Source organism: Rhinichthys klamathensis, unplaced genomic scaffold (genome assembly GCF_029890125.1).
Source record: "Rhinichthys klamathensis goyatoka isolate OS25496 unplaced genomic scaffold, OSU_Roscu_1.1 h1tg000358l_1, whole genome shotgun sequence".
Taxonomy (NCBI): domain Eukaryota; kingdom Metazoa; phylum Chordata; class Actinopteri; order Cypriniformes; family Leuciscidae; genus Rhinichthys; species Rhinichthys klamathensis.
This window is the reverse complement of record NW_026606867.1, coordinates 1,753,483-1,769,058: the sequence shown is the minus strand read 5'-3', so window position 1 is coordinate 1,769,058 and position 15,576 is coordinate 1,753,483. Positions and strand designations below refer to the sequence as shown.

Below are 15,576 nucleotides of genomic sequence, written 5' to 3'. Positions count from 1 at the left end.
AGCTACAACTACTACAGACTCAATACTCTCAACAGGTAAATGATTTCTTTCCTAAAATGTCTATAAATTATAACTTAAAAAATTGAAACAATTATCTCCTAACAATCATGTTTTTTTTTTCTCTTTTTAATTTAACAGAACATGTAAGTGTGAGCAGCTCTGTTCAGTTTAAGGATAGGCTACTCATCTTCTCTTCTCCACAAAGTAACAAAGATATGGAGTTTATGATCCATACTGTTTGATTTTTTACAATTATGACTTTATGCCTAAACATAGCCAGTCACAAAAAAAAAAGCATTAAAACTATTCCTTGACTTTTATATCACTTTTTTCCTTTTAACATGTTAAAGGGCTCATTCAATTTTGCTAATTTTGGCCTTCATGAACAAATGGAAAAGACACAATGTAACTCTAAACTCAATTGTTTATTTCAGATGCTGTCACGTACCATAACCTCATCATCTGCATAGAGAAACTGCCACTCAGAATACACACATAATGAAGGATGTAAAGACATCATATAGGGATTATGAAGATATTTCACTGGAACTTGGTCTTCATTACATCTAAATCTGTTCAATGTCAATTGTTATTTTTAATGTATTCAGCTAACCTCTGTTGTTAGAGCACTGTCATTTTTGTTACAATCTGCCATGTCAATAAAAATAAAAGTAGGCTACCTAATTGACACATACTGTTTTTATTTTATTTTATGTAAAACCCAAATAGAGGCAACAACATATATGACCAGGCAGATAGAGGGCTAAACAACTATATTAATAAATAATTTAGAAAAAATAATATTAATAATATGAAGATACTAATATTAATGAAAATAAATATCATTGAAACGGTTATTTATAACACCATTAAGGCCCTATATAACACTTTCAAAGCATGGTTCTTTGTGGAACCTTCTATTTAGCACCAAAAAGGGTTCTGCTATCGTTACAAGCCGAAGAACCCCAATTGGTACTGTTTGGAACCATTTTTAAGAGTGTATGCTTTTCAGGCAGGGCTTTTCCTGTAATTATCACAAAATAAAAAAGTGATGTTTTTTTCTATTTCTGCTTATTGGGGCAACATTAGGCACACCAACTGTTAGGTATAGGCCTAGAGAAAAAAAGTCCATATAAACCATAAAATCATGGCAATGTGGAATAAAATGTCAAAAATATATCTTTGCATCGTCTCTGTTGGAATGGACATATTATTAGACTGATAAATTTTTATTTTATTTCGTTTTTTATTATTATTTTAAGGAGCCATTTAAGACAGTAAAAAGAACACCCATTGTCCAAATGATTGTCCTCTGTTGGGTCATCATGGGGATGCTGGGACCTATTCCAGCGTTTTGGACCGGTGCTCTCAGATATATATGTCTCATGAAAACACACCACAATTATCAAAGGAAATTTCAATCAAAATCAAACAAATTTGATCTTTTCTGTAGGGACAAAGGTGTCTTTAATTTCCAATCATCATAGAATAGCATCTATGCAGTAAATTAAATCATAGAATAGCATCTATGCAGTAAACCACGAGTGCAGTAAATTATGACAAATTATTCACGTTACTCATGCAATGCAGATTCATGTGAAAATTCTGATATTTTAATTAAAAATTACAAGGCTTTTTTTGCAATAAAACAAAAACAAAATATTCACAAACAGTATGAATCATTTAAAATAAGACCAGAAACATACAATAAGAAAATTACGAAAATTCTTTCAATTAATTCACGCCAACTTTAAAATAAAGGAACAGTCAGTAAAAGTTATAGGAGCAAGTTTTTCATGATTGATATAACTATCCACTATAATAGGGATTTTCCACCACCATTTATTTTATTTTTTGCTTTTTATTTTCCACCATCATTTTAATTTGTATCTATCCATTTTCCAAATCACTTGTCCTAAGGCCAGTGATTTGGAAAATGCAGATCAAGATGGCCAGTCCATGACACACACACACACGCACGCACGCACGCACGCACGCACGCACGCACGCACGCACGCACGCACGCACGCACGCACACACACACACACACACACACACACACACACACACACACACACACACACACACACGCCTCGAGCATGGTTCGACCTGGATTTGAACCAAGAAGCTTCTTGCTGTGAGGTGACAGTGCTATCCATAACTATGTAGAATGCACAAACTTGGACAGGATTTTGCCTGCACTCTTTAGGCGCTCCAGTCGCTCTTTCAGTTCTTTCCTTTTACGTGCAACACCGGAATCTTCTTGGAGCAGCATTCCTGGATTGTTCCGTCCAATTATGGCAAGCATTGCATTCTGAAGCTGAGAGATGTACTGGTCCAGCATGTGATACTGGACTATCAGTGGAACTTGATTAGCCAGACGGTCAGAAGTAATCTACAAATACATACAAAGTATACATTCAAATTAAATTCAAAACACAAAATATAACTAGCACAAATCAATATTTGTCACAAGACTTTGCCACACATAATGCCATTAATTATGTAAAAGGTTAACTAAAATTCTTTATTCTTTTTAAGATGTTTATTTTTTCAGTTATTTTTTTCTTCTATCCCACATTTATGTAAAGGATCAGTTAATTGTGAACACTGGAAGCTGAGGTAGCGGTTTAGAAGGAAATTGACTAGTTTGCAGAGGAATGAGTGGTTATTCAGAATTTAGAAATTATATTTTGCAGTTAGGTGCCTCAACACGCTTCACCCTTTAAAGAACAAAGATTACCTACTTATTAGGTATACAAACCTTGAAATAGGAGGTGAGATGGTATGCCATCTCACGCACATCTACACTGGCCATCCACTTTATTACGTTTTTTTGTTTTACATTGTTTAGCTGGTCACTATAGAGACTGTCTTCGCAGTAGACAATCTTCTCAATCTCAAACTGATAATGTATTTTCTCCTCAGCTTTCTGAAACTGCTCATCGAAAAAATCTTCAATTGGATCTTTAGCAGCCCTCAACAGGTGAGAGAAGGCGTTAAAATGAGAGTTAACAACACGGTCCACACAGGAGTGAACAATGTCTGTAAATAAAAGAGATGAGAAAGCAGAGATGAGATGAGTTTATCAAAGGTAAGATCATGTATGCATAATTGCCACTGATCATTTGTATGATTCTCTCAATATTTTTTGAAAGAACGTTGTTTCTTGTACAATAGTAACAAATCACATAAAATTTAGGGGAACAATTCAAATTTAGGGCACAGTAAACCATCAACTATTATGGTGCCATTCACCTGTGACATCTTTGAGCAGCTTTAAAGCAGGTTCCTCCAGCTCCTCAATGTGTTTCTTGACAATGTTCTCAAAAGTTCTGTAGTTCAAAAATTCAGGAAGCTCCTTTCCTCTACAAGTCCTAATATACTTTACTACCTCATCTCTGAGGGTTTCCTCCGCTAGAGAGAAAAGACAGGAAAAAAAAAAGAGTTAGAATACAACCATTGGCGTATCGAGCTTCCCTGCAATATGAGTTAAATCAGGTTTTAGTATGGTTGCATACAAAGAATATACAGAATGAGTATGTTTGCATATAAAAAAAAACGTACTTTGTCAGTGGAGCCATTGGCTCAAGCAGTACGTCAGTCATCAGCTATACATTCTCACATAAAATCTCTCTTTATGCTGACGATATTTGGCTCTGTTTCAAATATACTGTATGTCCATTCATGAATGTTTAAATCTCTTTAACATATTTTGGTACTTTTGGGTGACAAATTAATCGGAATACATCAGCATTAATTCCCATTGATGCAGCGAGATAGGAATCTAACAGTTTTTCTTCCTTGATCCCCATAGTTAAGCGGTTTACATATTTGCCAGGGGTGTGAATCATCACTGGTCTCACGATTCAATTCGATTTCGATTATCATGTCTACGATTCGATATCACAAATTCACGATGTCGCATCCTCACTTTTCAATACAAAGGGAGAGCAGGGGCGAAATACCATTTTTCAGAAAAACTTAATTTTAAAAGATGTTTTAGACAGAGAAATATTTTTGCTGTGGTCAGTAACTCACTTCAGTATAATTTCACTTTGAACATAAGTTGCTCATGTTAATTTCGACCCCGTCAGTTGGGACGAAAGTAACACACAGGTGGGTCAAAAGTAGCACCAATATACAAGCTAGATTTTTTGTGTTACTCTTGTTTTTTTATTTATTAGCCTAAATATACCCGATTATGACCTTTGCATATGCAAACATATTTTGGCCTTTATCTTTGCAAAAGAATATTAAATTACCTTTTCATTTTAAATTTCAGTTTCATCAAATGTTTCAAAAGTAACCCAAGAGTACAAACTTGAATTGTTTAGAATATTTTTTATTGGCAATGTCTATCATTTTATAAAACATTTTTTCAACAGTATGAAAAATATAACAATTTAATTAGCATAATATAAATTCTCAACATAAATGTAACAATAGTCATGTTTCCATCCAGCTGTTTTTATGCATACATTTAAAATGTGCATAAAAACATCTGGATGGAAACCCTGCAAATTCATAGGTGGAAAAGCTAAGGTATGGCTAAAACCAAATGTGCCGAGGGTAAATGGAAACAGATTTGAGTGAAAAAAAATGGTGACACCCAATTACATGTAATTCAATCAGTTCTCATGGCATCTGTTTGTATAAGTTCATTGGAATTTTGATTTATGTAAAAAAAAAATCTGATCAAATAATCAAAGAACGGGCTGAATGGCACAAAGCAACCATCAGTAATACTACTTCATCCCAGAAACAAAAGTTTGCGTAAAATGTCACTACTTGTGGTTGCATCCCATAAGATTTGCTTCATCTGGACGCAGGATAATTTTAAATCGGAGTTAATGTTATAATGCTAATGCAACAATTCTATTATAAACTCACTCTTAATGGATTTGGCATACAGGAAGAGTTTCCATTTTCCAAATTCCTCCCTGATTTTGGTGAAGACCCTCATGTCTGAATCTGAGTTTTTTAGATCTTCTTCAGCCCTCTTTCCTTCTTCAAGGGCATGATTGAAGTGGCGAATTTTCTGAAGAGGACAAGAATGTAATTAAATATTTAAAATGAAATCCAAGTAAAAACTTTGCTGAGGTGGTGGAACATATACAATTGATGCTTCCAGCTTAGGGTTAGGTTATTAATAATTTAGGACAAATATTATGAAACTTCATAAAAAACTCAGAAGTCTAGCTGGATGGTGCCGGTGAGTGTTAACGGAAATAATAAAGTTTAGGACGTTCTGTGGCATTCACCATATGTCCAGAAGTTTTTTTGTTTTTTTTTTACCGTAATCAGAAAATCGCTCTTCTCGTGTTCATCAGTTGGAACTCCATCTCCCAGTGCTCTAAGATCCTCTTTCGTCTCCTCTAATTTCATCTCAAGTTGTTTCTGCAACTGTGGCAGCGTTTTCTAAAAGTGAAGAGATAAGATGGAAATGGATACATTAGAATGCAAAAAAATCTGACTTTAATTTACTTCAGTCTTTTGGGTTTTTTCTAAGGCAAACTTTTTTACTCTGTAGTGTCAATGTTTCTGCTGTATGTCATGTAACTTTGCTTACGCACATTAATGTGTTCAACCAATTCTTTTGTAAGTCTTTCTGCAAGATGGGGTATTGTAGCTTTTCCGTCCTCAAGAAGAGACCTGAAGGGAAAAAATAATTTCAATAGTAATAAAGAATTTGAGGACAACTGGAGATTTTTGCATAACTTATGTGTAAATATTATAAATATTAACAAGAAAAGGACCATTTTTAAAATGCCACACAAATGTCCCTAATACATGACAGAATGCACTGAAATGTGTGTCAAGGTAAGTACCCTAAACACTGTAAACTGCAAAACAAAAGTCGAACTCTGAGGATGCACCTCAACAAGGGTGTGTTATTGTTGCTTATAAAACGGTTAGTTCCAGTCCTTGATTATGATTGGTCAATAGCTGTGTTTTATTCACGATAAAACCAAAACACGGCTTTGTCAGCCTTGCTTCTCCATGTTCACAACAACCTTTCAATTTAAAACTCTTCCCTACTGACTGACTCACTCACTCATGATTGTCTCACTCACTTACTGATAAAGACAATCTTTGCCGCCATCAAATAATGTAGCTTAACTTCGAGTGGAAGGAATGCTTTTAGTGATTTTACTTCATGAAAGTTGCATTGATGCATATTCTTTTGGCTTTAATATTTGTATTGTGGTAACCGTTTTATAAAAGCAATAAGGTACTCGAGGCTAGTGCTGTATCGTGAATAAGTCACGGCTGAAGGGTTTGCATGCACTCCGCTTCGACTTATTCACAATACAGAACAGCCTCTCGTACCTTATTGCTTACTTAACAAAAGCAATTTAGTTTCCTGCCACCATGAAAAAATATATATAAGTAACGGCACTCTGTTCGACCGTTTCACCATTTCTATCACTCCGCTTGCGGCGACTGTCACGGCGGTCGAGCAAATCAACCATATTATATATACACAGTATATTTAAAACATTTTTTTTTTTTAAAACCACTTACTGTTGTGTCACGAAATGTAATTTTAAGAGTTTTTATGTGAAAATGTAGTTATTTAGACCTCAAATATGTCACTAATATATAATCATAGTGCCTATTTTACAATCTGCCGAGATGCTTTCGCAGATGCGAGCTCCAGGAAGTGAATGCTATATCAGATGCAGGTAATACACTCGTTTAGCAGATCTCTCCCTCATAATACCATGATACTCTACTCTACAAAATACAACAAGCTTCAATGAAGCAACTCAACGTTCCTTCATTACTAGTTTTTTTTACTACATTTTTAGAATTAGTAACAGAGGCTTGGGCTCAACTGTCAACTTGAGATTTGAATCCATGGCAGAAGGAAGTAGTTCTGCACAAAAGAGGGTTTTTAAAGACACTCCGTTGTTGTTATTTATTTACTCACATGTGCCGTTGAATTGTTGTTTAAACGCAATATCACACGTGCGATATGGCTGTATATCAGCACGTTGTGATTGCCCACCACAGAATCACAGCCGTGCTGATATATAGCCGTATCGCACTGCTACTCGAGTAATATTGCTCATACATCTCACAAAAATCTTGGCTTTTTTTTCAGTCTAGAGTTTCTTACATATATGGTTTGTGCTACATATTCTGAGAGAACTGCTAATTCTGATAACCAAATTCATTTCTTGCCTGAAATGAGCATTTTCGTCAAAAAAACGTCTTTCTTTTTCCAGCGCTTTGACCAGATCAAGCTTCTCATTGATGTCTTGCTGGCCTCGGCACTTTACGATCATGTAGCCCTTCTTCAGTTGTATCACTTGATTATTGACTGTTCTGACCACCATCTCCTCCATGCCTTTGTCCACTAAGTCCGGTTTAGTCAGAATACCTGAAAACACAAAGATAAAGATTTGTATTATTTTTATTATTTCACAAAGCAAGATAAACTATAGACAATACTTCATATTCAGTGAGTAGCCTATTTGTACCCAGGGTCCTTTCTCCAGTTGAATCTACTTTGGATGCCATCTTCAGTGCCTCAGTGGTGGCGATGTCAATGTTTGCAGGCACCACAACCAAGCTGATGGTTTCTTGTCTTTTAATGAACGTTTCAATTAGATCTTTTATCTGTTATAGAAAACAAAAATTAATGAATGCATTCCTGCATGAATCAAAATATCTAGAATACATACTGTTATCTGATACTCAAGCTTTGACAGATTTGTTTTAAACTGAAGATTTGTTAACACTTATGGTGGTCCATTCAGACCCTTTTGAGGTTTCATTGTTCCCTTCATCTCAGTGGCATGAGACTTTTTGACTAACCCCAAAATCAAGAATCTGTGATTTGTTAATTCCTGCAAGAGAAATGTCAAACAATAAAAAAAAAAATTTAAAAAAGAAAATTACATTTAGAGAATTTAGGTCTTTCACCATCTGCCAGCCATAATATTCTGAAAAGATTCAGGGAATCCAAAGAAAATCTCATACAAGGCAGGAAACTACAGTGTATCAGGAAAGTATTCACAGCGCTTCACTTTTCCACATTTTGTTATGTTACAGCCTTATTCCAAAATGGATTAAATGTATTATTTTCCTCAAAATTCTACAAACAATAATCCATAATGACAACATGAAAGGGGTTTGTTTAAAATCTTTGCATATATGTGTGTATATATATATATATATATATATATATATATATATATATATATATATATATATATATATATATATATATATAAATATATATAAAATAACAAATAACATGTAAATAAGTATTCAAAATCACTCAATTGAGCTCAGGTGCATCCTGTTTCCACTGATCATCCTTGAGATGTTTCTACAACTTGATTGGAGTCCACCTGTGGTAAATTCAGTTTATTGGACATGATTTGGAAAGGCACACACCGGTCTATATAAGGTCCCAGAGTTAACAGAGCATGTCAGAGCACAAACCAAGCATGAAGTCTAAGGAATTGTCTGTAGACCTCAGAGACAGGATTGTATCGTGGCACAGATCTGGGGAAGGGTACAGGAAAATTTCTGCAGCATTGAAGGTCCCAATGAGCACAGTGGACTCCATTCGTAAATGGCATTCAAAATAATTTTGGAACCACCAGGACTCTTCCTAGAGCTGGCCGCCCGGCCAAACTGAGCGATCGGGGGAGAAGGGCCTTAGTCAGTGAGGTGACCTAGAACCCGATGGTCACTCTGAGAGAGCTCCAGCGTTTCTCTGTGGAGAGAGGAGAACCTTCCAGAAGAACCATCTCTGCAGCACTCCACCAATCAGGCCTGTATTGTAGAGTGACCAGACGGAAGCCACTCCTCAACAAAAGGCACATGACAGCCCACCTGGATATTGCCAAAAGGCACCTGAAGGACTCTCAGACCATGAGAAACAAAATTCTCTGGTCTGATGAAACAAAGATTGAACTCTTTGGCCTGAATGGCAAGCGTCATGTTTGGAGGACATTTACATTTACATTTACATTTACTCATTTAGCTGACGCTTTTATCCAAAGCGACTTACAATTGCTATATATGTCAGAGGTCGCACGCCTCTGGAGCAACTAGGGGTTAAGTGTCTTGCTCAGGGACACATTGGTGTCTGACAGTGGATTTGAACCCAGGTCTCTCACACCAAAGGCAAGTGTCTTAACCACTGCGCCATCACCACCCCCAGGGGTGGAAACCAGGGACAGGGGAGGAAACCAGGGACTGCTCATCACCTGGCCAATACCATCCCTACAGTAAAGCATGGTGGTGGTAGCATCATGCTGTGGGGATATTTTTCAGCGGCAGGAACTGGGAGACTAGTCAGGATCGAGGGAAAGATGAATGCAGCAATGTACAGAAACATCCTTAATGAAAACCTGATCCAGAGCGCTCTGGACCTCAGACTGGGGCGACGGTTCATCTTCCAACAGGACAATGACCCTAAGCACACAGCCAAGATAACAAAGGAGTTGCTACAGGACAACAGTGAATACTTAATATGTAGATTTAGCTGTGAATACTTATGTAGATTTTTGTTCATATGACGTCATTGAAAATTTTTACATTTCAGAAAAAAATACTTTCAAACTCCTAGACGGTTTGCCCGATTTTCATGAAAATCAAATCCGATCTTCTTCAGACAATGCTGGCAAAAAGTTATCAAAATCTTTTTGAAACACCCAATCGTTATCGAATAACACGCAAATTAATTTGACGTAGAATTTGACTTAGCACCCCAAATAGGACACAAGGCTATATCTCCGCAATGCTTTATTGTATTCAGACCAAACTTGGTACATGTCATCACAAGCATAACTTGAGGCTACATGCTGTGTTTCGGCACAGCGCCACCTACTGGTCAGGAGATACAAAAAAAAGCCTATTTTTGGTTAACTTCTGAACGGTTTGTCCAAAAATCATAAAACTGGTCTTGTTAGATTCAGGGCGTGATATCCAATTTTTACATATCGGCCATTTCGAATTTTGTACTAAAATACTGTATTTTATAAACCCATGAACGTATCGTTACAAAACTTGGTATGGGTCATCGGCACGATGCTCTGAAAGAGTCTGAGAAGTTTCAAGACCAGCGCCACCTAGTGGTTAAAAAAAATGTATTTTCAAGAGAGTCTTCTCCTTACATTCCTGAATCCTTGCCGAGTCTAACGATACCAAACATTCCAGGTTTTGGCTTATGGTTAGCGCAATGTTGTTAATTAGCGCTTAAAAAAAAAACATTTGCCAATATCTTCGAAACCGTTAGGCCGATCGAGACAAAACCACCGTAGGAAGTTTGAAAACATAGGTCGTTGGCTAAACGCTAATGCCCAAATGTCAAAATTTTGATAGTAAGTGGCAAATAAATCCAATCAAAGTTACCCATTGGTCATTTGTAATGCTCTCATACATATAAAGGTCTATAACTCCAAAACGAAATCAGATATTTTCACCAAATTTGACATGTATGGGCTCACATGGGAGAACACATAAAATATGCGGTGGAACTGCGCCACTTGGTGGTGCTATAATAGAACAAAACAAGGACATTGCCATTACAATATAAAATCATGATATTAAATGCAACACTTTACAAATGCATTGGTGTACCGTTACAAAACTCGGTATGTGTCTTGATAATCCATTAAATCATATTTTTTGTTACTTTATAAATGATTTTCAGGCATTTAGCCTAAATTCATCTTTAAATGCCTTTAATTTCTCATTGTTGCAGTTGGTCTGACACTCCCAGCCATGTTGGAATGTCTTATTGCCTTCTTTGCGCTTGGCCCCAATAATTGCTGCTTGCAGCTATATTTTACATATGTTTTTATATAATCTTATTCTAAAGTTTAGTGTGGCAAGATAACCCATGGTGGAGTCAGGGAAGATGCATGTTTTCTAAAAAAGTCTCTTGTTTATTTTTTTTTTCACATATATTTTTTTTCCAAATACGTGCAAATATTTACAGTGTCAGGATAGTCAAAAATGCAAAACAAAAACTGTTCAAAAAGAAAATAAATAGGCATTAAGTTGCCAGGCTACGTCTCTCAAGACCCTGCACACTTTACCACCCATCAATACTATGTCACAGTTCTTTCTCTATGCACAGCACACTGCAATTGAGGCCATGGGGCCTAATACAGCCTTAAACTCTCTGTAGCCCCACCCACTAGATTGCTCCATTGCTAACCAAACAATTAACCATGTAATCACACAAAAATAACCAAATAATAAACCACACAAGCCACCAACAAATATACAAACACATACCAAAATGTTTGAGTAGTTGAACCAGGATTCGGGACGGTGGTGGGTTAATTGTATACAGAGTTGGAAATTGCAAAGTTTTAACTAAATAAATGCGAAGTTTGACAGCCAATGAGGATATTTTCATTACTTGATTGATACCAAAAGACGTTAATACAGATGGGCGATGAAAATGACAATGTATAGTTCGTGTAATATATGCTTGTTGTAATATATTTTACCAGGAAGTCTCATTGAGATCAAAAATCTCTTTTACAAGAGAGACCTGGACAAGGTAGCAGCCATACATAAACACAACATATTAAAATGTTACATACATACAATCATACAATAATCATTTAAACACAATGGCCTCTCAAGAAAAACAACCACATGTCTCCTTTACCATATTTTTTTATGATGCTCTTAAATTGATCAATTGATATACACATTTCTAGTTTAAGACCTTTTTGCAAATTATAAAAATACTTTATTTCTAAAACTAATTCCTACAGGGGTTTTTTTTAACCAGCAGATGGCAGAATTCTGCCTCTAACACCTAGATCAATATCCAGAAACAACTCATATTTAATTTAATTCACCATTAAAGTAATTTTTCCAGAAATATTTAATTTGTAATATGCAAGGTAATAGTGTGGAGTAATTTTGCAGTAAATATGTAATATGTCGCCATCTCTGTTCGAAATCTGCAATTGCAGTTATTCGCGGAATTATCAACTTTACGTGGGTTGTTAGCCTGGGAAAACCCAGACAACTTCCGGCAAATTTAGAATGGTCTGGTTTTAACCAGGCTAGTGGGTTGTGTATTAATGTATATATGTGTAGGTAAATGTATGTGCAGGTAAATGCATGTGTGCACACACACACACATACCGGTATATACCTACACTTACATATAATTTTTAATTTAATGTGCGCTTGTACAGTATGCATATGTGCACACATGTCACAGTCACACACATTCATTATAAATGACACCGTCCAAATTGGATATAGAGGAACTGTATTTAAAAGAGCTGTTTACCAAAATATTGGAATGCTATAAACATTTCTAAACATTTACATATACCGTACAAATAGTGTCTTACTTGTTTCTCGATGTCTTTTGGCTGGTTTCCAGTGGCAACTCTAGCAATGCCTGGCAGATCAATGAGAGTGAGGTTAGGGACATCACTGGACTGGATCTCCAGAGTGATCATCTCATGACTGATCCCTTCTCCCTCTCCAGCCAATACTGTCTGAGCTATAAAACAATACCATGTCACAAACATCCCACAGATGACAAAACAGTTAAGTCAACTATTCTAAAGACTCACAGGGAATTAAAGTACTGTATAATACACTTAAATGTGTAAATATACAAACCATTTAAGACAGCATTCTCTATTTCAGCTGGGTTCTTCAGTTGCTTTATTTGATCCTTATATGACAGCAATCCATGCCAGTTGTTGTCCTTTGTAATTTTCTTAAGTTTCAATACCAGAGGACAGCGTGTCACAATACCTGTGTTGAATATACTAGATGTTCAGCTTAAAGTTAGAGTAGGCATTTTCAGAGAGGCTAGCAAAAGCAAGCTAGCTTTTGATCTCACCCTCCCTTCAGAGCGCTCTCTAAAGCCACGCCACCTCCAAAACACATCAACGTTTAGGCCTACAGCCAGAGTCTGCAAAGCGTCACGAGAAGGCGTTAAACTACGTCATCATGTCTCAAAGAACATTACAATAAGAATGAACAAACAACTAACAGAACTCTTACTTGTACCACCTGACTGCTGAAGATTCATTTTGGTGTTGATAGTGTTGACATAGAAACGCATAAATCAGAGTCTGAGGATGTGAACAGCAAGAACATCACGGGTTTCCGTCTTGTAATTATGGTTATAACATGGTGTGAACTCAGCATAAGCTTGTTGTTTTGGTTCAGGATGAATGGTAAAAGGCAGCTACTGTTTGTTTATGGCGCTCTGTGACTGTATGTCCACAACTCTGCCATACGGAACGCGCTGATGAAGTGTGATGTCTGCACGAGCAGGGTGCGCAGAGGTATGGAAATACCAACGCTATCTCACGACCAATTCGTACGAGTGAGTAAAAGGTGGCTAATTTTTGTTTAAACCCCAGTGATGGGTAGGTTTAGGGCTGTGGTCAGGGGTAGGTAATTCGTATGAATTCATACGAATTGAGCAACTCGTAAAATAAGATGTACGATTTACCAAAAATCTTACGAATTTGTGCGAGTGAGGTCGTATGAATTCGTACCAATTTTCCATTTTTCGTAAAATTCGTACGAATTGCTGTGAGATCAGGTTGGGAAATGCATATGTTGACAGGCAGGTAGGACATCGTATCATTGTATTCTGACCGATTGCAATGATTGGGGGAACATTTAACATTACAAAAAGTATTTCTAAAAAAAAACTGCCTACCCATACCTTTAACAACACATTATTCAGACTAATAAATAAGGAAAGAGCAAACAGGTTTTTCCAGTCTCCTGTGTAATGTATATTGTGATATTACCTGTTCCCCTAGGCAGCGCCACTCCAGACAGGGCTTCCAACACAGAACTCTTTCCTGAGCTCTGGTCACCTATGACAGCAATAGCTGGCAGGTTCAGGTCCTTTTCAACACCTAAAGACCTGAGAGAGTCCACTAGGTCAATGCATGGGCGGACCTTCTCTTCATAGTGCTGGCTGAGACTACTCTTTCCCTTTGAAGAACTGCTTTGAGACATGTCTGAACTCCGTCTGCAAAATATGACAAAAAGAGTCAGTTCTCTGTACATCAGTGGTATTGACTAATTGTCAACCAATGACGGCCTATCAGTTTTAGAACTTCAAAGAAAGTTCAACTAAGTCAACAAAAATAAAGATAGGTTACAGTCTTATTAAAACCATGATGACATTTTAATTTCTGTCTATAGATAAGTTTAAAAAATCAGGTTAATGCAAAGGATTCATCAGGATCTTCAGAGTGAGACACACACTGAGAAGTAGATTGTGTAATCCTGGAAGAACTGGAAGAGAGGGCTACTCTCTGAGAGAACAAAGGAAATTAACATTTGAACTCACTCTTGTGAAGGTAGCATCTCCATTTGAGATGCAAGTCTCACCTCAGAATCATCCTAGTCATGTCTTTCCCTCCTCCCCCACTCCCTCTCTCTCTCATGCTGAGAACACCAAAATTCACCCAAAAATCTATATGGTTTAATGTGAATAATTATCATACGGTATTATACATGTTTGATATCATTTGAAATGTCTCAGTATGACTGGTACAAATGTCTCATTCCCAAAGAAGTAAAACAAAAGGTAATTGCACACAAAGGAGGGTGTGTATTCCAGGCAAATGGCCTCCTGCTCTCAAAGGGTGTAAACCTCTGAATGCAAATTACCATAGTTAGCAGATGTTTCCATGTGAAAGAGGTTTTGGTCTATATAATGAAATGCAACAAGAGGCTCGGGGTGATTCTCTAACTCAGATCAGCCCATAATGTTGAAGGATCTCAAAGACTTCGGCATTATGTATTTTTCTAAATGTCGGGTTTAACCTTTTACTCTTTATCTCTGAACATTTGATGTTATTGTATTGATTATTTGTAAACTGGTTATGAAATTGGCAGGATACATTTACCTGACATAATAAATTGTAAACATTTGATTTTATTCTAACTGACTCTGACATTATTTTTAAGAGTTAAAAAGAATAGTCAAACATTCGTTCACATTTAATGATGCACAGATATCATTAAAACCTTTTCATTTATGGAGTCAGATAAAAATAACGAGTCAATACATGAAAAATTTTATTTCTTTTAAAAAGCCTGTATATTTTGGTTATTATAAAACACCAAGGTAACAGTTCAGAGGGCTGTTCCATAAAACAAGTTTAGAATATAAGCTAGGCTTATTTTGGTTATCAGACTTAGTGTTGGTGGATTCTGTTTCATAAAGCAAATTTAAAATAGTTCAAACTCAGTTACTCTGGCAACTTATGGAAATTAACTTGGTCCAGGGCAGGCTAACTGTCAAGCTAACTGCATAATTTATTAAATTATGTGTGAATATTCCCAAAATTTATACACATAAAACATGATATCAGAGTTTTAAAATCAAACATTTTAGAGAACAATACATCAATGTTGTTTAAACCATAGACTGTAAAAACCAATGAGCATCAAGCTGTGTCGTCAGCAAAGTCGTTTCCCATCATGCTTTTGATCAGCGCAGTTAAAGATCAATTACAAAGAGATAAATTGCTTAAAGCAAAAACTTTGAACGGAGAAAGGATTAGTGCTCATATGCCAGGA

The 15,576-nt window shown here is 36.4% G+C and overlaps 1 protein-coding gene across 1 annotated transcript; it reads right to left on the bottom strand.

Annotated features, from left to right (window-relative positions):
* Window positions 1–2,116: 2,116 nt before the first annotated feature.
* On the bottom strand, window positions 2,117–14,001 carry LOC130069238 (interferon-induced GTP-binding protein Mx-like). Its single transcript, XM_056232999.1, has 11 exons — window positions 13,788–14,001; window positions 12,634–12,771; window positions 12,357–12,511; window positions 7,491–7,629; window positions 7,192–7,390; window positions 5,577–5,655; window positions 5,299–5,421; window positions 4,894–5,041; window positions 3,259–3,417; window positions 2,765–3,045; window positions 2,117–2,395 (listed from the first exon to the last, which is right to left on the bottom strand). Exons 1-11 carry the CDS (start codon window positions 13,999–14,001, stop codon window positions 2,162–2,164), a joined length of 1,869 nt encoding a protein of 622 aa, XP_056088974.1. The 3' UTR covers window positions 2,117–2,161.
* Window positions 14,002–15,576: the final 1,575 nt, after the last annotated feature.